We start from the raw sequence: 27,902 nt of genomic DNA, 5'->3' as shown, positions 1-27,902 counted from the left end.
AAGGCAAGTCACTGGCGCCTTAAAACCAGTCGCTTCGGGCAGGTGGGGCTCATCAGCCTTGGCAGTCAACCCGCCTAGGGAAAGGAAACCCTGATTTTAAACCTCCGCTGCCTTGCAGCTATACCCATATATGGGAAAGGCTTCTAGAGTTAACCCCGAGGAAAAATCAGGAGTTGGAGTTCCTTAGGCAGTTGGATATTGGACATCACATCCCTCTGGCAACTCCTGCGGTGGCACTGGTGCCAAACTGTATTGGCTCTGACTCTCCTTTGGATCCACCAATTTCTCAGAGAGGGAAAACCTGCTGCATGGGCAACAGCTTGTTTTCCATATTGATCTGCCCAGGCCAGTGCCCTGGAGAGGACACTCCAGCTACTCCTCATGGGGTAGATACAACACGGGATGCAGCAGTTACCGGTTATAAGTCATTCAGGAGCTGCAGCTCCTGTATCAGACTGCACAGCCACACTGTGGCCTGTGGCTCTTCAAGGTGCTGATCCATGGTCATCCATGACTGGTGGAGGCCTACTACTACTACATATATATATTAAATATATCCTTATTAAATGTATATATATACATATATACATACATATTTGTGTGCATACACATATATATACACATACATACAATATAACCTTTCTATGGGATTTTGAAATAAAACCTTAAATTACACTATAACATTATAATAATGATGGTACTTAATGAATACACCAAAATGAGAAAACACCAAAATGCATCAATGCTACTTATAGAAGGACAGAAACTGGATCTATGATTCTGTAGGTAGAGGAAATTCCTCAAAAAGCAAATCCTATCTATCAGTGCAAGTTGCCAGCTCCTATTCAATTTACAGTTCTTAGAGAATTTGGTATAAACAAATAAAAATAGATGCCTGCTGGAAGCATATGTTTGTGGTTAGAAAACCATAAATTTGATATTATCTATATTGTATTTTTATTTATTTTGTTAAGTATCTCCAATTCCACTTTAATTTGGTTCTGGGAAACCCATAGGCCACAGTTTGATGCCTCTGAGAGCACTCAGAAGTTAGGACACTAGAGCAAGGTCAAACAGGCAGATTGTAAATAGACCTTAAATCCATATCTTCCTGGCTTGATGGCAGTCTATCCATTAGACAATGCTAAATCTTTCATATTATTCATACAAAGAACTAAATATAAAATTACAAATACAAATGCAAAATACAAATAAAAATATACATGAAATAAAATACCTTTTCGAAAAAAAAAACTGTAACTGAGCATTAAGGACAGCAGTTGAAGGGCTATGGAAAAAAACAATTGACTGCATACTATAGTCATATAGTAAGTATTCAATGTAGGGAGGTAATGTGACAGTGGACAGACATCTAGACTTGTAGTCAGCAAGAGCTGGGTTCAAATCTGATCTCATTCATCTATTATCTGAGTAACTATGGACAAGATATTTAACTTCTCTGAGACTCAGTTTCTTTATCTATAAAATGAAGATAACACTACATTATCTACTTCACAGTTTATTGTGAGGCTAAAATGAAATCATTATATATATGTGTGTGTATATAATTAATTACATATATACATACACAGGTACATATATATGTGTGTATATATATACACATATATATGTATGTATGTATATATATATATATATACACACACACACATATATATATTCCTTTGTAAACTTTGAAGTAATCCATCAATATCAGTCATTTCAAAATGTCATAATACTTTGGGCTATAGCAAAAGAGCTCTTTTTTCCTGTTGTCATCTTGCAAACTTATACTGTCCTCAAATGGGGAATAAATATCTACCATAGCATTTTTTTTAATCAGTCTTAACTCATGAGAGGCACAGTGGTTAAAAAATGTAAGTGAACAGAATGGAGGCCTTAGAAATAAAAAGAACTAAATACAGTCCCCAATGTTTATACATAAGTTATGTGATCCCAGAGTACTCACTTAACCTCTTACTTCCACTCTAAAACCATAATACTATCTCCCTTACTACTAATACCACCCAAAATCATTATATTTATTGTTTAAGACATTTCATATGCTTATATGTATACATGCTGTCTCCCTCATTCGAATATAAGCTTCTTGAGGGAAAGAGCTATTTTACTTTGACTTTGTACCCCTGGCACTGAGCTCAGTGTCAGCATACCATAGGACCTGAAAAATGCTCACTGACTGCTTTCAGTTAAATATGAGTTGCCAGTCAATCAGCTCCATTGAGAAAGTTTTCACATAGCTAAAATAAGAGATTCCAGCCAAAGAAAAAATAATGGCATGTCACTAAATTGAGTCATGAATAAAACTGTACATCTTATATCATTTGCTTTGTGAATATGGTAATGTAGTTATATTCCTTTCAGTATGATAGAATAAACCTGGAACATCATTATATCACCTCTGCCACCTTTCTTCAAAATATTTTATAACATGGGACAAGATCTTATTGTAATATGAATAAAGCACTTACCATGTGCAAAACACTGAGAGTATGCTCATATACAATACTATTTCTGGCTCTGAATCTTCTGATGACATATAATAGAGCCATTTTGGGCTGCTTTGGGGAAATAAAGCTAACAGTACAGGAATCAGTTAATTTGTTATTCAGTATAAAATGATAAGTGGTGCCACAATCTCACATGAAGGCAAAGGTTTTTAGATAAGTCCCTGTCAGTAATGAGCTACCATTCAAGTCCTGGGTATGGTAAATGAACTGTAATCACATAAACATGAGTAGACCCGCCAACAACTGACAGGCTGTTCTTTTCAAAATATTCTAATGGCTTTGCTATTCTACCCACATTTAGATGGTCAGAAATATTTCAGAGCTAAACCTATAGACTAGCTGTTTGTCTACCCCTTGCTAATTAAGTTATGCATGACCCTGACGGGGGAGCCATGACGTACGTTACTGGGGATTTTGAACCAGACTCTCCACATCACATGTTGTTAAGGCACGTGTCTTTGACTACGATGTCAATTCAAAAAGCATTTATTAACCACAAATTGTGTTCCAAGCACTGGATTAAGCCTTTTCCAAAGAGAAGACAGAAATATCCCCTGCTATCATGGAACTTACATTCTAATGGGGAAAGGATAGGCAAAAGAAACATATACTGATAAGCAAATGGCAAGAAAAGACAAACTAATTTGGGAAGGGTGGAGATTCTGACTCCCCAGAATTACAGCTTTCCACTCATTATCACTCTTCTAGCCCCCTCCATTATCCAGTGAGATGTGGCTTCCTTGATATTCCCTCAATCCTGACGTCCCATATCCCACCTCAGGTCCTCTGCACAGGATGCCTTCCAGTTGTGGAAGTCTTCCCCTGCTCACTTCTGCCTCTTACAATCCCTGCCTCCATTGCCTGGTAATACAGCATTCTAAACTGCTTTTCTTGGCCTTTATAACCTTCAGCACTTGGAGAGTACTACTCAGTGGCAGTGAGGAAGCTGGCAAAGTGGATATAGCTTCCAGGGAATAACACTGACATTTCAGGAACAGATTTATTTATTATTCAGTATGAAATGATAAGTGGTTTCACAATGCAGATTCAGGGCCAGTAACCGTCTCATGTAGGAGCATATTTCTCTTTGTATCCCCAGTGCTTTGCACCGAGTAGGTGCTTTATGAATTTATTCATATTACAGATAAGATCTTGTCACATATTACAAAGTATCTTGAAGCAAGAAGGCAAAAGTCTGGAATAGCAATTCCAGATTTACTCTATCATCCTGAAAGAAATGTAGCTACATGAGCAGGAAGACATTTGTTTCAATCCTGCCTCAGAATTACTAGCTGTGTGACCGTCAGCAAACCACTTCTGTTCTTTAGGTCTCAGATTCCTCACCTATAAAATGAAGGGATTAGACTGGATGGCCCCTAACTTCCTTTCCAGCTCTAATTGGATGATCCTTGTTGCCATTACCTGCAGAGTACATGGGCTTTTTCAATTCACTCAGTGGTAAATACATTCATTTCTTGCCTTGGACTGAAATGACTGAGTGCCTTCTGTGAATGGTCATCCTGCTCTGGTGGCTGCCTGAAGAGTTGTCTAAAGAGCAAACTCAAGAGGATGAATGTATTTATAGTTTCCAACACAAAGCCACACCTCTAGAGCTGGAATGGACCCTAAAGATCATTAAGTGTAACCCCATCATTTTACAGATGGCGAAGCTCCTTTGTCAGGATTCATGAACTGCTCAGGCCCCCTCTACTATGAAATCTATTGGCACATGAAGGCTCCAATTCATTTGCCATCTTGCTCACTGTCATGAATAGACAGACATCCTCATTGCAGTGTGAAGGCCATTGATAAGAATTCCCTTTTGGCCTGGCCATCTTTGGGGAGGGCTGCACACTTGGCTCTTTTAAAATACAATGTTGTTGTTTCTGTGGATGCCAGGGCAGGGACCTTTATCTGCATGACAGCTCTATTTCCAAACACTAGTCCCAAGTCACATCATTCCCCTATTCAGAATCTACTTTAGTCTAAAATAAAGAGCATGAGATTGAGAGGTGGCAGGTCAGAGCTCAGCCCCCAGCTCTGTATCAGGCCAGCTAGAAGGAAGGCATCCTTTCTTGGAGCTGTTGTGTCACACTGACTTCATCCTTTCAGCTCCAGAACTATCACCCCATGGCCCTGACTGGTGACTGCCCTACAGTCTGCTCAACATATCAGGCTCCAACCATATTTCATTTGATTTCCTGACTCATTCACCATCTTCCTAGCTAGATTATACCATAACTTTCCACTTCCCTTCTCAACTCTTCTCATTTCTAGAACAATAAGTATTGTAATGAGAAAAGGTGTGGCACATTCCTCCCCAATAGCTCCACTCAATGATGATATACTTTTCCAAAGCAATGTCTGCCTTCCCTAGACACTGTGTGTGTGGTTTCCTTCTACCAGAATATAAGTTCTTTGAGGGCAGGGAGCTCCTTCACTTTTTCTTGCAGGAATGGTACTTATCTTAGTGCTTGACATGTAGTAAGCTCTTGACAAATGCATTTTCACTCATTTATTCACTGAATGAAATGAGGGGGAAGGAGAAGTGGAAGGGAAAGGGAAAAGGGAAGGGAATTAGTTGTGTTTACTATTTGTTTGTGCTTACTATAAGCCAAAACTCTGTGCTAAGTGTTGGTTACCATCAGAAAAAGATAGCTCCCATCTCATGGAGCTCATATTCACACACAGGGAAACCACATATATAAGAGCTTTCAGTTATAACTCAGATGGAAAGGTCCTATGATCCTTAGGGTGTAGTGGCAAAGCAGATGGTCTACATGGATTGGTTTAACAGACAGTGGCTGGGGATCCAGCTCTGAAAGCAAGGCCAGTAGTCTTAGAGACACAGTTATTACAGGGACTTTGGGGTTTACCAGTCCATCAATAGCAGTTAGTCACTGTAATGATTGGAATGATGCCACCTACTGGAGACTTACTGTAGCAAAGCTCCGCCATAAGGAGAAGGCCTCTGAGGGCAAGCCATGTGGTCAAGGTCCTTAGCATCAGGAAGTGATGCTTGCTAGTGGGTACTGTCTATCAAGGCTACAAGCCACATGAAGTAGGAAGCAGATGCTGGTGGAGGGGTGCTGTCTCTTTTTGGTTCCTGATCTCACCATGGTGGGTCAGATGATAGGGTCTCTTAGAAATAGTTGGATTTTTACCTTTCTCTCAGATCCTAATGCTCTTTAATAAATACTTAAACATTTAAATACTCTTCCTAAGCTTATAATTTATTGGCGACCACTCATTAGATTTTAGACAGTGTAGCTAGAATTTTAGACCTCACAGTCACATTTGTTGATTTGTGTTATACTTACTTGAGGACATACTTAATTCCAACTGCACTCCCCACCCCTTAGCAAGGTAGTAAACTTTTTGAAGTGAGGAAGAGCACCTCTGTTCATCTTGGTGTCCTCAGCAGCTAGTACAGTGAGTCAAATAATAAGTGATTAATTAATGTTTACTGAACTGGATCAGATAGGATTGAACTTGTCTGGGAATGGCAACTTTACTGTTTTTACAGTATAAGGACCTCTCTCATTTATTTTAGCACATAATATGAGCCAAAAGTGCAAAGAAAAAACATTAACAAGTAATATTAAAAGATATAATTTAATAGAAAGTTATTCATATTAAAGTAAATCCTATAGAATTGGAGCATAGAGTGTTACAGTAAAAGTAGAGGTAAAGAAAGGGGAAGTCAAGCCAAATATCTCATGTTATTCCTCATCAGGTATCTAGCTTACCTTCGTAACCTGACCAGCAATTCCAAGATCCAGTTCTTTGTTCTATAGCCTCAGAATTAAATTTGTATTAGTTGTCCCAGCCTAACCAGGCTCTGGAGGAGAGATTGAGTCTAATTAAACTTAAAAAATAACTTATTAAAATCCAGAATATACTGTATGTCTGGGTCCTTAGCAGAAGGTCACCTTAGGAAGAAAAGGTGGCTACAATCCTTCAGCTTTCCCAGGCCCAGCAGGAATTAATTAATGCTGGATGGAAACATTTATACAGTAAGGAAATCTATTGATATCATAACAAGAAGTTTCTAACCTAAATCATTAACAGCTAGGCATCTCTGCTCAGCAGTCCTGAATAGGAAGTAATATCAGCTCCATTACCTAGTAGATGGGTGACCCAGGGCACATTGACCAACTGGGAAAATGTATCTAAACTACTTGGTAAATGTGAAAATACCAAAAATACATGAGACCTGTAACATTACCACCAGTGGAGGGAGGCCACTGGACTCTGTATCATCCACAAATGCACTCCAGTATGAAGCTCTAATTATTTGGGGATTTATGGAACTTTACTAAGACTAACAATTCTAGAGGAGTTATCATATGAGATAAGATCTCAGTGCCCTGAAAACAACATTGTTCATGTTCAATGTTTATAAAAATATATTAAAAACTTTGATCCATGCATCATTAAGTTATGTTAGTTTGGGGGATTATTATCAGTCAAGAAAGAGGGACAGGTTTAATTTTTATTTGTCTTATTTAGAATTGAAAATTAAACATTTCAGCCCCAAAGGACAATTCTTTGAAAAATTATGAGCAGTTTAAGAGAAGGGAATAGTTATAAAGTTATCCTTTTGATTCAATTTCAGTCTATGAGAAACTGACAAAGATCTTGGAATTGGGAGGAACCCTAAGATTTCAAGCCTAAAATTGTTCCTTTGTGCAAGCTTGGAAAAAAAGACAACCCACTAATTGTTGGAGCACAGGAATCTGATAATACAATCATCCTATTTTTGTACTTTTGAAAAGGCAATAAATAGCCCTTGAGTTTGAGGGGCCAAGCACTACTCATTTAGCTGTCACTTCACACATTACATGGAAAAACCCTGCTATTTTCAGGTGACCAATTTAAAACAGACATAGATTTCAGAGGGGAGAGATAGAAGTCTGGGAGAAGGAAGCTGCAGGAGGCAAAGTTCACTTCTAAATTTTACCCTATGAGAGGCAAGATTGGAACATTTATACCTGTTTAATACTAAGGCCCAGATGCTGGCTCTGAAAATTTCATTCTAGTCATTGGCAAAATCCTGTTAGAACATTTATTTCTGTTTTTTAAAAAATCTGTTAAAAGTAACTACAGTGCTCTAGATGCTAAGGGAGTACAAAGTTTAGATAAAGCAGGACCCTTGCTTTCATGGGCCTTACAGACCAGTAGAAAGTATAGATTTATGTATAAATGCATACACAATATATTATATTTATATGTGTATGTGACAAATATAGAGTGGTGCAATTAAATTCATACATCTTTCCCCAAACTATTGAATTTACTTTTCATTCTTAAGTGAACAAAATAATAAGTTTCTGACTATAGTAAAAAGAACCTATGTTTTTCATAATGAAGTTTATTTGGAGTTAAATAAATTATCCCACTCTTTCCTTAACTGCTTAACTGATTTCCTAATTGGTCTCCATGGGCAGGAAAAGGTGCAGTGAATACACACTACAGATGGAAGCTCCATGGAAGGCAAAAACATCCTGAGAATTAGATGTATCTGAAAGCTGAATGGGCTGTTTCAGATGGTCCTGGTCTCCTCCAGAGGGCACTTGTTGCAGCTATGTTGACAATGGAATTTTTAGATTGAGCTAGATGATCACTAACATAGCTTCCTACTCTGGGAGTCAGCAATATCTTTTCAGCCATATTATCACTGTCTTCTTTCACATTCTATATTCAAGCCACACTATCCTCTTAGCTCTTCTCCAAACTCCACTTGCATGTGTGTGTGCAGGTTACCTTCCAAGCTTGAAAAGCATTCACTTTTCATCTCAGTCTTTCAGAATCCTTTATTTCTCTTTAGGATCAGCTCAGATTCTCCCTCCTTGAAGTAGCCCCTTCTGGTCCCTAAATCTAAAAATGCCCTCTCCATCCTTACATTTTCTTTTGAATTTGTTTTGACCTCTCCCTTTTCCTGTATCACTCTCCACATGGTATTTTATTTATCTGTGTACATGGAAACCTCCCTTTATATCATATAGATACCTTCAGGGCTGAAACTAATTTTTTTATCTTTCAGCCCCTAGGTCCTATCACATTGCCTTGCATGTCATAGATGCTTAAATGTGTATTGAATGAATTTTTAAAATGTAAAGAAGAGACTTCCTTTTAAGGTAATAATCCACAGTATCAATTGACAATTATGGTAGCCATCTCATTGCTTAAGCAACATATATGTAATGAGTGCCTAAATGTATTAAATATGCAAAGATAGAGATATGTGCATTGTTCAAAGCCAAAAAAGGCAATGGTAGTATTTTTTTTTACATTGCTAAATTTCAATGACTAATCATTTTATCTATATGCATCATACTTGAAAGAAAAATCTGCCCTCATCCTGGACAGTAAGAGCTTTTTTCCCCCTTTTAAATACAATCACAGGATCTGGGAGTACAAAAACTAAGAGGTTGTTTAGGCCAACTCTATAATTGTACAATTAGGGAAACTGAGGTTCAAGAAAGTAAAGGAAGTCATCCAAGTTTACACAAGTAGTAATAGGCTTGAAAACAGCATTCAAATTCACATGCTCTGTTCTTTTCATATTCTACAATTTACCATTATACCATATCATTTTATATATTTCATTAAACCATAAGTTTATGCTGGCATCTTGGATTCATAAATTCAGAAAATTATAGATCCAAAAGGATCCTAGAAAGGAATCAGTTTAACTTCATCACTTTTCAGTTGAAGAAGCTGAGACAGGACCATTTTCTTGAAAGAAAAGTCACAATCAACAGAACAATTGTCCTGAGAATCAAATGCATGGATAATAGTCCTCAGGATATAGGGCTTTCACTAGGGTTCTAAGGACTGTCTCTTTTTAGAAGGATTTGAATAATGTTTTGGAGTACAGATATGTAAAGTGAATGATCATCACATGATACTCATTCTTACTACTAAGGAATAACTGAGATTATATAAACCTTCTGATGCCATTTAAGTTCTTGCTGCCAGAGCCTCAAAATTAAAACATATCATATTCCAAAGTAATACCAATTTAAAATGAAAATGTCAAAACATCCCACACAAAGATTAAGCACAGTAAATGAAATTCACTTCAGTGACCTCATCCATAGTCTATTACTACTGAGTGAATGTAATATAGCAGAAAATATGCAGATAACCATCTTTTGTCTTCTATAGTTTATTCTCTTTTGTGCAACCCTCAAATGACAAATATGCTTTCCTGTCCATTTTGGTCCAATTCATCCCAGAGATGGGGATTCTGTTTCTAAATATCTTATTATGTTTATAATGTATTTGAAACTATTAAAAGACAGAATGCCATATTGTTACTATGTCAAAGACAGTAATCTTAAATATAGAGCAAGTCTAATGTTGTGTGTAGTTAATGACCAAGTTAGAAAATAGAACACATTTTGGGGACAAAATTAAGTGCTCCAGAAATAATATTTTTTTAAAATAATAGGATTGCAGGGAAGGAGGGATTGAGGGGAAGAGAAGAAAGGGAGGAAAGAAGGAAGGAAAGGAAGAAGTGAGCTAGAGAAGAAGAAAGGAAAAAAGAGGCAGGAAGACACTGCAACATGTTTATAACAAGGAGGTAGAGGAATATTTTGTATTTGTATAGCTCCCCAAAGTTCTCCAAGTATTCTACATATGTTTTCTCATGTGATCCTCACAACAACTCTATGAAATAGGTACTATTATTAACCCCATTTTACAGATAAACTGAGGTTTAGAAAAGTTAATTGACTTAACTAGGTCTTCACAACTTAGAGGTTATCTAAGGCAGAATTTGAACTCAGTCTTCATGAATCCAAGTATAGTAATCTATCCAATTTGCCACCAAAGTGCTACAAACTTGAATACATTTATAACGTTATAACCTTTGCTTTCAGGTGAAGATCATAATTTTGGAAAAGTCAGAAGAATATGAGAAATGAATGGCTTCTATGTAATCAAAGAGCAGTGTTTGGTTTACTCATCCATGACCTATCCTAGCAATGGTGGGCTCTTGGAAAAGGTCAGAGTACATTTCACAAGGACATTGTCCCAAAAGAAAGGTTTAAGGCTTAAAGAACAGTGGAAAAGGTTTCTTGTAGAAGGTGGGACATTAGCTGAGATATGAAGGAAGCCATGAAACCTAAGGAGGTAGAGATGAGGAGAAAAAGGTATTCCAAGCATTGGGGAATACCAGTTTCAATACCTAGAGTTAGAGTGTTGTGGGTGACCCTGGCCTTCCTAGATTTTTTTTTTTGGTGGGGCAATGAGGGTTAAGTGACTTGCCCAGGGTCAGACAGCTAATAAGTTTCAAATGTCTGAGGCCAGATTTGAACTCAGGTCCTCCTGAATCCAGGGCCAGTGCTTTAACCACTGCGCCACCTAGCTGCCCCTAGCCTTTCTAGATTAAGGACTCTCCTAGATCTCGTTTTGTCAAGAAGTCACTGGAACTTATTGAATGGGGAACATGAAGAAGTGATAAGATCAGACCTGCTCATTAGGAAGATAAGATCCACAACTTGAGTGGAAATTGAATGACTTGAGTCAGGGAGACCAACCCGGTAACTGCTGCAGTAGTCCAGGCATGAGGTGCTGAGGATTTGTGCCAGGTTGCCAACAATATCAGATGAGCGAAGGGGGCACATATGTTTTAAAGGTAGAAACAATGTTCATATATCTGAAATCTAATATACACATGAGGAGCTATATGTACTGTATATATAATAACTTAACATGGTTTGTTTAATAAAATTAAAGAGCTATTTCTGAGATTTGATAGAATGTTATTTATGACTAAAAGATAGCAGTGAGAATGCATATTTTATTCAAAAGAAAATGATCTAATAGAAGGGGAAATAGAAGTAGTGGGAGAAGATACTTCAATGCATGCTACAGCAAGTTCTACTCACCTTTACCTAGTTCCTTTGTGAATTTAATATTACTTCCTAAATGAGAATAGGAGCTGAGGAAAAGCCTTGAGTCTCCCTAGAAAGCTCCATCTCACTACCTTCTTCCCAACAGTCATGAGAAAGGAGTAGCAGAGACATAGACTGACCTAAATTGACTCGTTGGCTCTCTTCTTTTCTCAACATCAGAACTGTGAGAAGCAAATGAGGCTCCTTACCTTCTTGGAGTTGGAAATATAATCAGAAATATTTTTTGTTTTCTTTCTAGCCTTGTGTCCAGATAGTCATTGAAGTTAATCCACTGCAATTCTCTTCCCAGGGATATTTATGTCACATGTTTTATGATTACCTCTAAAGAATCTATTTCAGGAGGTAAGATTCATTTTTTCTTTTGGGGGGCTTTTTTTTTTAGCGGGACACTGAGTATTAAGTGACTTGCCCAGGGTCACACAGCTAATAAGTGTCAAGTATCTGAAGCCAGATTTGAACTCAAGTCCTCCTGAATCCAGGGCAGATGCTTTATCCACTGTGCCACCTACCTGCCCCAAGGATTCATTTTTAATAGCTAAGTTTTGTTGTAATGATCCATATGCTTGATAGTTCCCATCAAAATAAAGGAACTTCTTCCCTTGCCAAAATTGTAGCTTTGTTGTTTTGGGTTCTGCTTCACAGGTGCTCTCTTGAACAAAGACTAGAACATCCCAATTACTTTGTATTAGCCTTCTCACACAGATTTGGAATGCAAACACATTGGAAAATAGTTATATAGCATGTAAGGAATGTCTTACCCCACAGTTTCCGTGTTTCCATCACACTCAGTAACAAAGTCACTGAAATATAACCTTCTTCAGTGAAGGGGCAGTTTTATTTTTGTCTTTGAGTCCCCAGTGATTCATAAAGTATTTAATGCCTAGTAGGTATTCAAATAATGCTTGTTGAATTGAATTATAGCAAGAAGATATGGGTGGGGTAGGTATCCAAAATAAAAAATTTTAACAATGCACCAAAAATCAATTGTAATAAAAGGGGGCTGGGTGGGGATGTGGTAGGTTGTCTAGAGAAAACAAATAATCTGCTCACGGAGATCTGAAAAAAGCTTAGATTTTAAACAGGTATTCTAATAGTACCAAATGTGGAAGGAAGAATAAAACCAAGAATAAAACAATAATAGCACACACTTATAAGGAAAATATGAGAAAGCATAAAACTTGGAGATTTGAGGAAAAATACTAAGGATGAGACAATAAGGCTTTTAAAGATTTGTTCCAAACAGAAAAGTTAGGGATAGACTACTGTGCTATGACAAACAAAAAAAATGATCAGAAATGGCATAATATAATGATAATAATAATATATACTCTATGAATAAAAGCCCTGTGAATTCCATCAACAATGTGTGCAAAAGGAAATATCAACCCAATATGTGAGTTATACTGATTTATTTGTGGAAAAGGAGTTTAGGATGGCAATTCAGGATCGTGTCATTGCCACCAGAAATTATAAAAGTGCTCCCTAAGGAGTCAAGATTTTTTGATCAATGTATATGATACAAGGAAACAGTAGGAACAGTGTAATAGAACACTGCAAGATGAAAAAATAATAATAATGTCTATCAAATTATTGGAAAAGCATAATCTATTGGCTAGATTTCTCCATCAGAAAGTCACTATCCTTCATGAGACAAATATAAACCTCAAAGTTTCCTCAAGGAGTCAACCAAAAAGGAAGATGAGAAATAACAGACATTTATAGAACATATGAAAAACAAACTAAAAAGCTTATAGAAATATTTTGCTTACTAGCTGTGTGACTCTGGGCAAGTCACTTAACCCTCACTGCCCCACAAAAAAAAAAAAAAAGATAAAATCACATTTTTTTCTTTCTTTAATTTGTTTTCTTCCTGTAGTGATTAGCATAGTATCTGGAAAATAGTAGGTGTTGTTGAATATTAAAATATAGTTTTTGTATCTACCTGTCTCCTACAAACAGATCAGAGAAATAATGTTTAATTTCTCCTACAAATGAATAAACAGATCAAAGAAATTATAATATAAAAGAAATATTTTTGGGAAAATAGGTATCTTTTTATCCAGCCATAAAGGTTGATAATAAGAGATTTATATGCTTGAATTTCTTGAATATAACCAGAATTTGTTTTTCAAGATGTGTTCTAAAACCAGAGGATCATAACAGTGACATAGAGCTTTCAGGGACCACAGAAACTATCTTATCCAACACATTCTGTGAAATTGAAAACTGATATCCCACCTTAATTTGTATAATTTATTAATTAAGAATTGTATCTAATAATTATATGGCAATTCTTATAGATCAGACTTGTAATTAATTGTATAGGACTCAATGGCATAGTTTGTAAGTTGTGAACTTTTGCTAACCTGGGAAGATGTGTCAACTTGGTCATAAGATGTTTGCCTACAATGAAATTTTTGAGATGTTGACCAACTCTGTGTTTTCCCATTGCCAAGGATTCTGGAGATTCCCTCTTGCAAGTTAAGTGTGAATAAGCAGAATGTAGGCTCACCCTTCACCTTTCTTATAGACCAATCACAATCTGAATTTAGTTTGCATCACTGGACCTTATGTAACCAACTGTATAGAAAGCTGTTCTGGCCATCAAATGTGTCTTTGTCTACTGAGGATCCATTGACATCCTTTTATTGTCAATTGCTAGTCTTACAAATAAATTGATCATGCTCATACCTTTGTCCCTCAGTTTCTATTAATCACATGTTTTTTATTATGACACAGCATTTAACAGATGAGCAAATAGAGTCACAGACGGGTAAAATTACTTCTCCAAAGTCATAAAAAGGCAACACTTGTTAGAGTATTTAAACCAAGATTACTACACTCTAAATCTCAAACTTTTCACACTCTATCACACTGCCTCCTAAAGAAATAGCCAAAAATGGGATAAAAGCCAGACCCATGTCCTTGACACCAGAAATTACCTAAGAACTATCCATAAGGATCTTGTCTTTAATTGAATTTTAATTGCCAATTCAGATTACACAAGAAGATGGAAGAAAATGTACAAAATTCTGCAGACTGTAAAAACTTATTGCCTAGCAAAAACCTAGAATAGGATCTGGTACTTACTATCTCTCATGGACTAACAGGTGACAAATCATCATTCTACAGAGATCTCAAAATGCCCTGGAGAACCCATCCAATAAACTGTACAGGAAACATCATTATGAAAGCCTTGTTAACTACAATTACCAAGATATAACACCATTAATAAACCAAATTAAAGAGCAACATTTTTTTCCAACAATGAAGGCACTCACTCATATGGTACAGACTGTAACTAATCCATAGGACCCTTTTCCATGGCCTCCCCAAAAATATTGATGTAACATGCTGGAATCTCTAAAGATATCCTAAAAATGTTTATGTTAATGAAACAGATAACTTATTTTTCCATTTCTTTGCCTAAATGACTAGTCCATTTCCTGTACCATCTCTCTAACGCTGATGCCTACACCACTTTTCCAACACAATTGTTCAGTGACAGAATGTTGTAAATTACTCATGGTGTCCATGTGCCTCCCTCATCTACAACCTTGATTCTCTGAACACTGTACCATTACATTACTCTCTGTCACATGCAATCACACAAAGTGTCATTAAGATAAAGAGATGAATTTTTGTTTCATAGGGGAGTTAGGATTTTTGAAAACACCATTTTATTTCCCAAGACCAATCCAATCTGCTCTTCTCCTACCAGTCATTTCTGAACCCAGTTTATCATTTCATTACAGTATTTATACATCCAACTCCATATCGTAATGTAAGTAGCTTCTTCTTCCTGTAGAAATCAACACAGACAGACACTATTTTCTGGGAAGTTTAGGATAGGGATAAGAATTGGACCCATGGTTTCATTGGTATAAGAAGAAAAAAAAACTTCCTTGACTCTAATCAATTTACCAACCAGTGACAACTTCTTAGGGCCCATGATAAAGCATACTACCCTTTGAAAGGGAAATGATCGGGGGTGGCAAGGTGGCGTAGTGGATAAAGCACCGGCCCTGGATTCAGGAGGACCTGAGTTCAAATCCGGCCTCAGACACTTGATACTTACTAGCTGTGTGACCCTGGGCAAGTCACTTAACCCCCATTGCCCCACAAAAAAAAAAAAGAAAGAAAGTGAAATGATCGACTCAATATTCAGGTTTATGTGTGTGTGTGCATATTTATGTGTACATGTATGTATATGCACACACATATTGTGTATGTGTACATGTATGTATATATGGTATATGCATTCAACATGTATTTGAACATAATGAAGCAATGATAATTTTCTTGGTTATGCATATTTATTACATTTTGTAATTTTTTTCAATAGCAGGAGGTAGAACAGAGAGAAAATAGGCATTTGGTCAGTGAAATAAATTTAATTTATAAAGAAAATTTATTACGGAATACATGACACATAACTGTACTTCTGCCAGTGTCCTAGTTCTCTGTATAATATTAAGTATTTAAAATGCTTTCTTTAAAAAAAGAATGGGAAAACATTCATAAAAACTAATTTCAAGAATTATTTACTCCAAATAAATTAAAATACAAACAAGATAAAAGAAAAGGCTTACACTTCAGTTGCACAAGTCATAGGTACCAATATAAGGTGGGTCAAACATGAGTAGAAATGAAAAATATCTGAAGATATAATAAGTAATAGTAGGAGTTCTACTTATCTGATGGTAAAACACAGCAACCAAAATGTTAATAAGATAGAGAACTATGTTAACTAAAGCAGTAAGTCCAAATTCAGAGCATTCTACTCCATCAAACTGCATAAGTAATATTGTGTTTGCTCAGTTCTGGATATCACATTGTTAGAATTACATTGAGAAACTGAAGTTCATATAGAGGATCCAAATTTATGACACAACTCAAAATATTGAAGGAATTAGAGATATTTTGCCTGGACTGAAGTCCTAGGAAAAATTTCTATCTTCTAGCCTTTGAAGAGATATCATATGAAATAGGATTTTGAAGTGTTTTCTTGGCCTAAAAGGGTAGAATTTTTTGTTGCAAAAAGATTGATTCCATTCCTATATAAGGAGAATTTTCTGAACCATTAGAGCTGACCAAAACTGTAACCAGAACTGCTTGGAAGGTATTGGATGAAGACCCACCTCTGGAGGTCTTCAAATAAAGACTTGGTAATTATTTATCAGAGATGTTGTAGATGGGATTCCTGCTTAAATATAGATAGACCCACATCATCTCTGAGAGATTTTCCATCTCCATGCACCTAGGGGATGTGATTTAGTACCTCTGGACTTCAAATTCAAAGTCCTGAATTTTCCAAGAAAGCTGAAGACAACCACCCTTCTAAACAAACAAACCAGGGCTATTTTAAATCACTATTTCACCAGGAATGAAAAATGCTTAATTGCTTGCTCAAGTCTTATTATGTAAAGTAGATTAAACCAGGCAGATAGAATGCTTAGAGCTCTGGGCCTGGAGTCAGGAAAACCTGAGTTCAATTCCAGTCTTAGAAATTTACTGTCTGTGTCACCCTGGGTTCTTAACTCTGCTCGCCTTTCTTTCCTCATCTGTCAAATGAGTTGGAAAGGAAATGGCAAACCACTCCAGTATCTTTACCAAAAAAACCATAAAAGGGATAAAAAAGGTTTGGACATGACTGAAATGAATGAACAGCAACAACAAAGCTTAAATTTCCATTCCAAGAATCAATCTAATAACTTCTGCCACATTTGCATTTGAAGCCAATGAAATAACAACTTGCTCTTATATTTGGCTTCCACATGTATTGCCAACTTTATAAATTGCCTCACTATTTAGTTGCAGAGTTACATTGTATGAAAACTCAAGCAGTTCTCCTTTTAGGCCAGCATATCTTGAAATATACTGGGCTTTTCTGAGATGGTAAGAGAATAATATACAGTTATAGAATTATGTGTTTGCACTATAAATACAATATAAGTATATGCTAAAGAAATTTCCATACTTATAGATTCATACACATTATATCTCTATAACTTTGGGGAGGTCTAGTTCTGTAAATTCACTAGGCTAGGGAACTTCAAGTGAAGAAATTACTTCTACTAATGCAAATGTTTTACAACTTGGTCTTAGAGAGCTTTCTGGGGACATTGAGAGGTTAAATGACAGTTGGCACAGCCTTTTGAATTCAAGGTCATAATTATACCACAATGAAACATCAGGAAAAGGCTTTTTGTGGAAGATAAGGTCTCTAATTGGTTGCAAATTTCAGCACATTTTAATATTTGATTTTTTCAAAAGTCTCTAAAATTGACTTTTTATTTTGAGACAACTGTCATAATACCAGCATTACCATACAAATGTATCAACCTCATTTGCTGATGCATCTTTTTTCCAGTTTCAGAAGATTGTATTAAGTAATATTATCTTTGCTGGAAATAAAGGCATATACTCCTTTGTTCTGGTGGGTATATATCTCTAATGCATGTTAAAATTTCTGCAGTGAAAGGAAGAATACAGGGATTTTTTTTCACTTTGTTGATGAGATAAACTAGAAATAAATATTAATGTGATGAAAATGTTTTTGAAATATTCAAAATGTAATTATGTAGAAAAATATGTCATGTGATTATAAAATATTCAACAAATGGTATAATCATGAGAAAATAATTATTAATTATGAATTTCTTGGGAGGATCCAGGGACCCAGTCCTAGCCTTTCCCCTACCTCCACTTTGGAAGGTTCAGTCCAGGAGACTTCAGCTAAACTCAGGGCCTAATTCTCTTCAGGAGGAGTCCAAGGGCAGTGAACTGAGGGGATTAAGCCACACTTATCTAAATCTGCTGTTGCTGTTACACCTCAGGGGTCTGTCTCCCATTAGACCCTGATGCCATCAAGGATGGATCACCCTCAGCTCACATCAACCAGTGGAACTGAATGATGCTAGCCAGTGATCAGTGTGTTAGAGCCACCACTATAAAAAAGGAAAAAGTCTCAGACCATAATAGGGTCAGCACCATTCTTGGCTTGCACTCTAGGCTAGTGTGCTGTCCTGTTGGTGAGCGCCCTCCTCTTAGACCAGTATGGGTAATGTAGAGACAAAATGTCACTGGGGGGGTTTCTGCTTCTGTTAAATGCCACATGGGTGAATACTTTAATAATATGAAATGTTAATTAACAATAAATACTTACTGCTTAAATGGGTGAGATAGCCATTAATATATAATTTAGTAATATTTTAGAAAACCCAGCCTAGCCTCCCCCCAATAATTTACCTAATACAAATTTTAGTAACATGAAAGAAAATTATATACCTTATTATCCATGTAGTATTGTTACATAATTTATACTGCATATGTACCAGTTACAGTATTTCTTAACTAAGTGACTACCAAACCATATTTATGTATACATATCTATACATATACACTCATATATCTATAAAGACATATAGACATATAGACATATATATGTATAAACATACACAAAATATGTAAACACAGAGACAAAGAAAGACATAATTTACAAATATGTCTTTTGTGTATTCCCTTAAGTAATAAGCATCTTTACCCACCATAGCTCCTGTGTGGCTAAGATTGTTCTCATTGAGCTAAATGGCATTATATTAAATCTGTCTAATTAAAATGAAAAACCTATTTCATTCACTTAATTAAAGCAAAAGTTAATTATTGATATGTTAGAAATGGAAAGAATGAGAACTTAACTCAGGCACATTACACCATAAGAGTATTTACTATTATTGAGGATTTAGAGGTACAATTATACTTATTTTCAGTGCCATGATCATACTACAATGGATTGTGATTGCCTGAAAGTGTTCGTAGATGTAAAAGTGAATTGTTACATTTAATTTGAATTTAACTGTTAGTGATTTTATTTTTATTTCTGTAAAATTATAGTGAGGCGGGGCAGCTAGGTGGCACAGTGGATAGAGCACCGGCCCTGGAGTCAGGAGGACCTGAGTTCAAATCCAGCCTCAAACACTTAACACTTACTAACTGTGTGACACTGGACAAGTCACTTAACCCCAATTGCTCCACAAAAAATTATGGTGAGGTATTACTTTAAGATTAAAAAATCTTGATAAGCTAGAAATTATTTTGGAGTAGTGAAAGACATCTAAGGATGTCCAGGAAAGAGGAGCATATTGTCCTCCCAGAAAAGGATCTATGCAAAAACTCTAGTATTTAATGTTACAGGGATTAAAATTTATGTAAGTGATCATTGCTGCAGAGCAGAAAACATTATTATGTTTTCAGCTTTACAGAAGCTGTTAAGGATGTCCACATCCAGCAGTTAGATAATAGAGTGTGATGCTATGCAGAAATGCTTTGTAATGACAGCCTGTATTCCTCAGGCCCCATGGAGTCTGTAAGTGTGTGACTAACCACATGCACAAGATATGAAGGAATGCAGGTATGCCTACAAGAATGAGGCACAAATAACTTTCTCTTTCAAAAGAATGGTTAGCATTCTAGCATTAATAGGACAATTTAGATACCTAGGCCCTACCAATATGTATACCTCTTAAGAGACTGATGTGTTCTCTTCCGCCATAGAAATTCTGAATTAGATGTTTCATGTCTAAATAGCTCCACAACATACAAAATACAATTTGTAACCTAGAGTACTTAAAAAAAATAGTTGCCCTCTCACTTATAAATACCTCTAAAGTTTCAGTCAGCAAATGCAAAAACAAATCTATTTGGTTTGGGATATGAAGAAATAACTTTCCTTTGACTGGAATTAGAAACATAAAAGAAAATGAAGGTGAAAGGAATCTTCAGAATTGATTAGGACTATATAATTAATAGAAAAAATCAGAGTGCGCCAGTAAAATTCACTATGATTGAGTTCAGACTAAAGTTTCATCATCATTGAGTTTTCTTTGTGACATATAAAGTTCATTTATGTGGTCACCCTTGAGGTTTAATAGTCACATGGAGTGATTTAAACAAACATCCCGCCCCATGAACAATTGGTCTTGGATGATCAATCTTGTTAAGTAGATTTTATACTAATAGGGCTCCTTTTACATGATATTAAACAACTGACAAGAGGAGAATCTACTCAAATGAAATGGATGCTTGGACCCAAGAATACAAAAGTTGATTTTCCTTGTCCATGGACATAAAAATAATGAAAAAAATTGAGTCAAACAAAAGTATTTTGTTTATAATAGATTAAATTAACATGAACTTGCTAGTGCCAAGCTATTGACATTTGTTCAGAGTAACGACCAGTGTTTTTGTCTTGGCCAAGAGAGATTTGCCTAATTAAGCTGATTTCAAAGGTCACAACATGAGACCTGAGATCATAGGAGGCAAAGGTTTTATAAGACTTCAAATTCCAACTTTATCCCCAGACATATTTTAAATATGCAATAGCTACATACTCTGAAAGGTAGCTGCTGCTGAATATTTCTGCTTCAAAAGCAGCTCAATGACAGACTCTTTAAAAGTAATTTCAGCTAGGCAGGGTCAAGTTTTTCCTCTCATTTCACCAGTATTGCTCTGGGTATAGACCAAAGGTAATCCATTTTACTTTTTCTTTGGACCAGATTATGATTCCATGGTTCAATTTACTTATTAGTTAAGAAAATGGATGTCATATTAAAAATTCCCTCTCCAGTGATACATCATAACAATTATTAAATAGTATAAGTATACAAATCATACTTGAAATTCCAATAGGAATATCAACTTGTATGGCTCCAACAAAGTACAAAGCATGAAATTATCACTTTCAAAAAAAAACTTTGCTATATTCCTAGGCCAAAGCAAGTTGGGTACTTTAAGATAAAAATAATCACAACTGCAAAGAACTAATGTGAGTTCATGCTCCCCACCTCCTGACTAACAAGTGAAGAACTCAAGATGCAAAATCAGGCAGACAGTTTTGGACATGTATGACCAATGCAGAATCTGTTTTGCTTGATGACCTTAAGCATGGTCTTTAATCAACGGTTTTAAAATATGTCATTTAAATTCTCTCAATATTCATGTCTAAATATTTAGGTTCACTGAAATTTGTCTTTCCATTGTTTTCTTAAAATTCACATTTTTTCAAGAAGTGCCTTTCTGACCAAAAACAGCTTCTGTTCTAATAATAACAAAGTAATTAGGATTTTTTCAGGATAATTAATTAATAAATTATTAATTAATAAAAATTAAACTTAAAACCTGATAGCCCTTTCCTAAAGCAATTTATCTCCATATAATCCAACCTCTGCATCATACGATGCTCCTCAATTGTAGTGTCTTTCATTACATTCCAAGTCTCCTTTGTATTATGGAAATATTGAAGGATAATGAAAAGACACAGAGGGTGAAACCCCTTTTTCTGCTTATTAGTTTTATAAAAACCACACCTATCACCAACAAGGTTCAAAATATGCATACAAGAATATAACACAGTTACAGCAAGGATCAACAAATCTTGGATATAAGAGCTGAGTATTCAGGTACTAACTTAGAAATTGGAGCCCTTTGCAGGCTCAAGAATCTGTGATGAATGAGTGTGTATTTATTATCGTGCTTAGCAAAGCTGGTTAATAGCAAGAACTACTTAGCATTTTGAAAATTGCTGAATACGAAGAATAAAAAGTATGTTCACTCTGACAACTAAGTGAGCATGGTGAATTGCAGAGCCTAATCTAAAAGAATTAAATAAAATAAGAAAATCTATCCACTGATGTGTTTTCAAAATGAAAATATAGTTTAATGTTGTGCCATTACACTGGGGAAATTGGAAGCAATAAATATATCAAGACCTTAGATTCTATTCTAATATTTCTACTTTCATGAAGAGTGGAGAGACTACAAGAGATGGAGTCAGGAAGATCTAGGTTTGAATCTTTCCTCAGACATTTATAAACTGGGACTTTAGGCAAGTCACTTAACCTTTCTCAATCTCAGTTTTAACATATGTAAAATGGGCATAATAACAGCATTTTCCTCATGGGGTTGTTATAAGGATCGAATATAATATAACTAAAGATTTTCTCAATTTAAATCTCTATTAATGCTAGCTGTTATTATTCTCACTTAAGAATGAGCATTATTCTAGATGATTTTTTTGCCTTTCAAACTCACAAGATTTATGGAGATGTGATAGAATGATAATGATTTACGGCATGTTCAGATGGACCACAGAAGAATTGTCAATTAACTCAGCATTTTTGTCAGTCCAAGGCAGTACAAGCAAAACTCTGACAGTGAAATTTCTACAAACAGTTGCCAACTGTCAAGCCATGATCAAAACCCAATGCTATTAATCACTGCTGTTGTATATTATTTCAGCATGCTGATCGATGCTGCTGGGCTTTAAATCAAAAAGGTGTTTTAAAGTGACTCATTTTAATGGGCAGAAAAGTAACAGAGATACCAAACAAAGCCAAAGAGAAGAAGGGGGTAAAGAGTTACATGACATGTGCTTTAACTGTAAGCTTTAGGTAAAATGTTTTTCCTTGAGCATAACTCTATTTTGGCCAGAGGCAAATAGGAGCCGGACATTATCTGCAGATCTGACTTTCTTTGAAGTATTATGGGTTCTGCCTGATGGTATATAAAACTCAAGCAGCAGGGGAAGATCTAACACACCATTACTAACAAAGGTACTTCGTAGATGTGACTTAGGATTCCAATGTCATTTTCAATAATGTTTTCATGATTCCAAAGGGAAAGGAGAAGGATTTTATCTTCCAACACAGTACATGTTGCTTATTCAATAAAACTGTTTGCACCTAGAAGGCAAGAGACTTAGTGTTTGGGGAAGAAAAAAAAAGCTCAAGTGATTGCAGAGAAGCAAAGGAAAATTAGACATCTTGACCCACATCAATAAAATGTGTGGAGTGATTAGCATGGTAAGAATAAAGAAGAATTACAATGAATGGAAAAGAGTTTGGAAAATAAAAGTGGAGAAGTATATGTCTGTGATAACTCTTCACTTGCCATATACTGTGTTTGGAATACTCTCCCTTTTTACCTCCATCTCTAGTTTCCTTCAAAACTCAGATCAAATACCTCCTTGTACAGGAGACTATGCCATGCTCCCTCCTCAACTGGCTTCCTTTCCAATTAGCTTCCATTTACCGTGTATGTATCTGATATGTACAATGTTTTGCATGTTGTTCCCCCAATTAGAATGTGAGCCTTTTGAGGGCAGGAACATATTCTCCTGCCTTTTTTGCATCTCTAGTACTTAGCACAGTTTCTGATGTATGACAATCATAATATATCAAAGATTTAAAGTCAGAAGAGATCACAAAGGCCATAAAGACCAACCTATTTTATTTTACAGATAAGGAAACTAAAGTTTGACTCAGTTGAGTGACTTGCCCAAAGTCAAACAGGTAGTGACCTACTTAGGCAGGATTTGAATAGATGTCTTTTGACTTCAGAGAAAATGTGTTTATCACTAAATCTTGCTACAGTTAAAAAAAAGACAATAATAGAGAAGAAAAAAAGGTAGTAAGATCAAGGATATTTTAAATTTTAAACATATTTAAAAGTTTAAGCAATTGAAAAATGTAATACTTAAAGAAAATGGGACTCACATTTTTATAGCATTTTGAGTATGTAAAGCATTTTCCTAAGAATCACATATGATAGACAGTGTGTTAGTCTAACTTTTTGTTGTTTTGTTATGTAACCATTTTTCAGTCATGCCCAACTCTTTATGACTCCATTTGGGATCTTCTTGGCAAAGATTCTGAGTGGTTTGCCATTTCCTTCTCCAGGTCATTTTACAGATGATAAACTGAGGCAGACAGGGTTAAACGACTTGCCTATGGTCACACAGCTATTAAGTTTCTGAGGCTGGCTTTGAACTCATGAAGACGACTCTTCTTTATTCTAGTTCCAGTTCTGTATCCACTGCAACACTTAGCTTCCCAATTATAAATTTTTAGAGATGAGCAAATGGATGTGTTCAATATAGTAGAAAGAGTACTAAATTTGTAATCAAACACCTGGGTTCCATATAAAAGTTTTTGTGAGCTTTGTAAGTTACAATCTATCAATCTGTCTGGCTTTCAGTTTCCTCCTATTCAATGTTGAAGTAGGTAACTTCTCAAGACCTTTCCACATCCATGACCCTGTGTGTAAATTTGGGGTTGACGGATTTAATCCCATCACTTAAAATAAGTGAAAAGATGCTCAATCAAACGCAGGTCAGATTAAGAATGGAAAGTCCTTACAAGGCATTTGCTCAAGTGTAATGAATCCACATAGGAAGTAGGTTTCAAGCAACTGATGGATTTGTATCATGCCCCCTAAGTCCTATATAAATATATCCAGTTATCTGGAATCAGAGCATTCAAAAAATTAGAGGAAACATGTTTCCAGTAAAATCCCTAAGGGGGGAGATTGATAAGTGAAGGAGAGTTATACACTTCACTCTTGACAAGTCTCCTGCCCTACTCTCATTTTTCCCAGATGGGAAGGGGAAGAATTGTGAGCTTTAAAGATCTGGAGATTATGGATATCTGATCTACTCTTCAACATCCTAGCACCTACTCCCAATGACAGCAAAAACCACAACAAAGGTATTATATCCATTAAGAGCCAAAGGTATATTCATTTTGCTGAGTCCCCAACAAATGGGAGAAAATGACTTCAAATAACTGGAAACTATTAGTTAATTCTTTGCCATTTGTGATTACTAAAATTGAGAATACTTTCCCATGGACCCTGTATATATTTATGACAGGATGTGTCACAGAATTAATGGAGGGGAGGAGGGTGCAATATGGTGGTGGGGAGAGAATGTTTCATACCAATTGTCCTTACAGTTACCACCTTAGTAAATACCCATTTTTTAAAAAAGCTAATTAAGGGGGCAGTTAGGTAGCACAGTGGATAAGGCACTGGCCATGGATTCAGGAGGACCTGAGTTCAAATCCAGACTCAGACACTTGACAATTATTAGCTGTGTGACATTGGACAAATCACTTAACCATGATTGTCCCATCAAAAACAAAAAACAAAACAAAAACAAACAAACAAAAATGAGGTCAGCTAGGTGGCACAGTGGATAGAGCACCAGTCCTGCAGTCAGGAGGACCTGAGTTCAAATCCAGCCTCAGACACTTGACACTTACTAGCTGTGTGACCTTGGGCAAGTCACTTAGCCCCGATTGCCTCACACACACACACACACACACACACACACACACACACACACACACAAAAAGCTATTTAGAGCTAATCAACTAAATGTATTCTCAGTTGTAATCTTGAAAAGAAGAATACTGGTGGATCCCAGAGCAAAACAACATTAGGGAATCACCCCTCACTCCTTATAGGTATGCCTAGAATCCTAGGGGATGTGGTCTTGCTCTGATGACCTAAATCTTTATTCATAATGGGATTATGTAGGGAGAGAAAGAGGAAGAATGTATAGAGATAAATGTCACAGCTAAAATCATAACCTGATCCATCTAATTTCAACACTAGTATTCCTTCTACCATCTACTCTTGATATTTTATCTTATCTGATCCTCACAAATAATCCTGTGGGATAGAGATTTTCAGTTTACAGATGAAGAAACTGGGACTCAGTGCAAACAGCAGAATTCAAACCTAAGTCTTCTGAATTCAAGTCCACTGTTGCTTACAAATAATGTCTTAAGTTTCTTTTTTTTAATTGAAATTGTTATGTTTAACTGTATAGGAAGCTCCCAATGACAAACTTAGTATTCCAATACAGATCAGCATCTTCACTGCAACTTATGATTTTAGACAGGTTTCAAATGCACAGCTCACACAGGCTGCCTGTGACCCAAAGCACTCCTGAGTGTGGCTGAACCAGACTAAAATCTAAATGGGAAATATTTAACAAAATAAATAAAAATACAATCAAATATAGATAATGTTAATATGTGGTTTTCTAGGTACATATGGAATCTACAAGGATCCTTATGTACAGTTTAGTAGCCAATGTAACTATATGAGATTGTCACCATTGGTTTTTGAAACCACCTATATCTATGAAAACGTGAGTTGCTAGCACAGGATCACATAGCCAGAGATCTTAGACTAGAGGGCGTGCCATAATGGATCTAAGACTGGCTCTCTATTCCCTAGGCCAAATTAACTTTCTAAGACTGATCTTATAAGATAATAATGTAACTCTCACATATGTATATTAGTTCCATTTTCATTTTATAATCAGTCTTAGAAAGTTCACCCTAACTTGAGAGAAATGATTATTAATAACCAGTGACTTGGGAGATCCAGAGTTCCCCTTTTTTCTAAAGTTCTCATTTCAAAGCTCATTCTCTGAAGGTTGAATTAACTTTCTCCTCAATCTTGGTCAGACCCCATCCAAACTTAAAAGGAATTCATTCTAAGGTGGGGAAACCCATTGTGCTCAACACAGGGGAGGATACATTCTTTGATTAAACTGCCTGAGGTTGGCAAATTTAGAAGTCAATGGCATAATCAATATTACATCCCTCATTGTCTCATTAGAAAAGGTCCATCTCTCATTGTATTATTCATTCTCTTTCATTACTTATTAACCAATCAGAGTTGTTTGCCATCCTCAGGAACACCCACTCTTCCATGAGCTTGTTGCTGTCAGTGGGCTTTGGTATTCAAGACTGTCACTGACCCTTTAATTAATAAAATGTTAATGTTACTAATAAAATTATTAATTACCCAGAAATTTTGTCTCTCAAACTTATATACATATATATATATATACACACACGCACATATATATACACATATACATATATACACACATTTATAGTGTGTAAATGTGCTAAATGATTTTATAACCACCACTCTTTTTTATACAACTCCAGAAAAGTTATTCTAATAATGAATATACACACATATAGATGAAAGAGACATTCTTTAAGAGTTCTTCAGGGGAAGATGACAGATAAATTTAACTATAAAAATACTCAGTAAAATTCTCAACTTTGCCCTTCTGATACTGTTTACCCAATAAGCTTTTTTTTAATGACACAAGGAGACTGAGTTAACACTTCCTAAAGCAGCTTTCCAAATAGACAGTCACTTACTTTGTATGGTCCACTGATGGCCTGTGGTTTTCCTCTCCATGATGTATGCTAGCCCCATTTCCAAGTCCCCACCTAAAGGTATTGACAGCTTCAATTCTTTCCATCAATGCTGGTTGATACCATCTACATAGATTTCCATTTTCAAAACTGCAGACTTCCATAACTGAAGAAAGAAAATAAGACGCTGGTCATAAGAAACACATGAGTAGATAACAACTTGATCTTCAAATAAGATATCTTCTACCTCAATATTTCAAAAGTCTTTAGTTTTCTCCAGAAGGATACTTTCCCCACTAATGCAGAGAGCAGTTTCTACAAAGTAGCAGACCATCCCCCAGAATTTCTCAGGAAGCAAAATGCATCACCCTGTGGCCAACGTGATGATAAACCTTTCAAGCTCCATTAGACTGGTTGTT

General features: G+C 36.0%; 1 protein-coding gene across 1 annotated transcript in view; it reads right to left on the bottom strand.

Annotated features, from left to right (window-relative positions):
- Positions 1–27,902, bottom strand: part of MALRD1 (MAM and LDL receptor class A domain containing 1) — a 910,872-nt gene that overhangs the window by 567,652 nt on the left and 315,318 nt on the right. The window contains 1 exon segment of the mRNA XM_043967510.1: positions 27,487–27,649. Within this exon segment, the coding sequence (XP_043823445.1) occupies positions 27,487–27,649 (163 nt within the window).

Source organism: Dromiciops gliroides, chromosome 5 (assembly GCF_019393635.1).
Source record: "Dromiciops gliroides isolate mDroGli1 chromosome 5, mDroGli1.pri, whole genome shotgun sequence".
Lineage (NCBI taxonomy): Eukaryota > Metazoa > Chordata > Mammalia > Microbiotheria > Microbiotheriidae > Dromiciops > Dromiciops gliroides.
The sequence above is the reverse complement of the archived record's forward strand: the minus strand, read 5'-3'. Positions and strand labels throughout refer to the sequence as shown.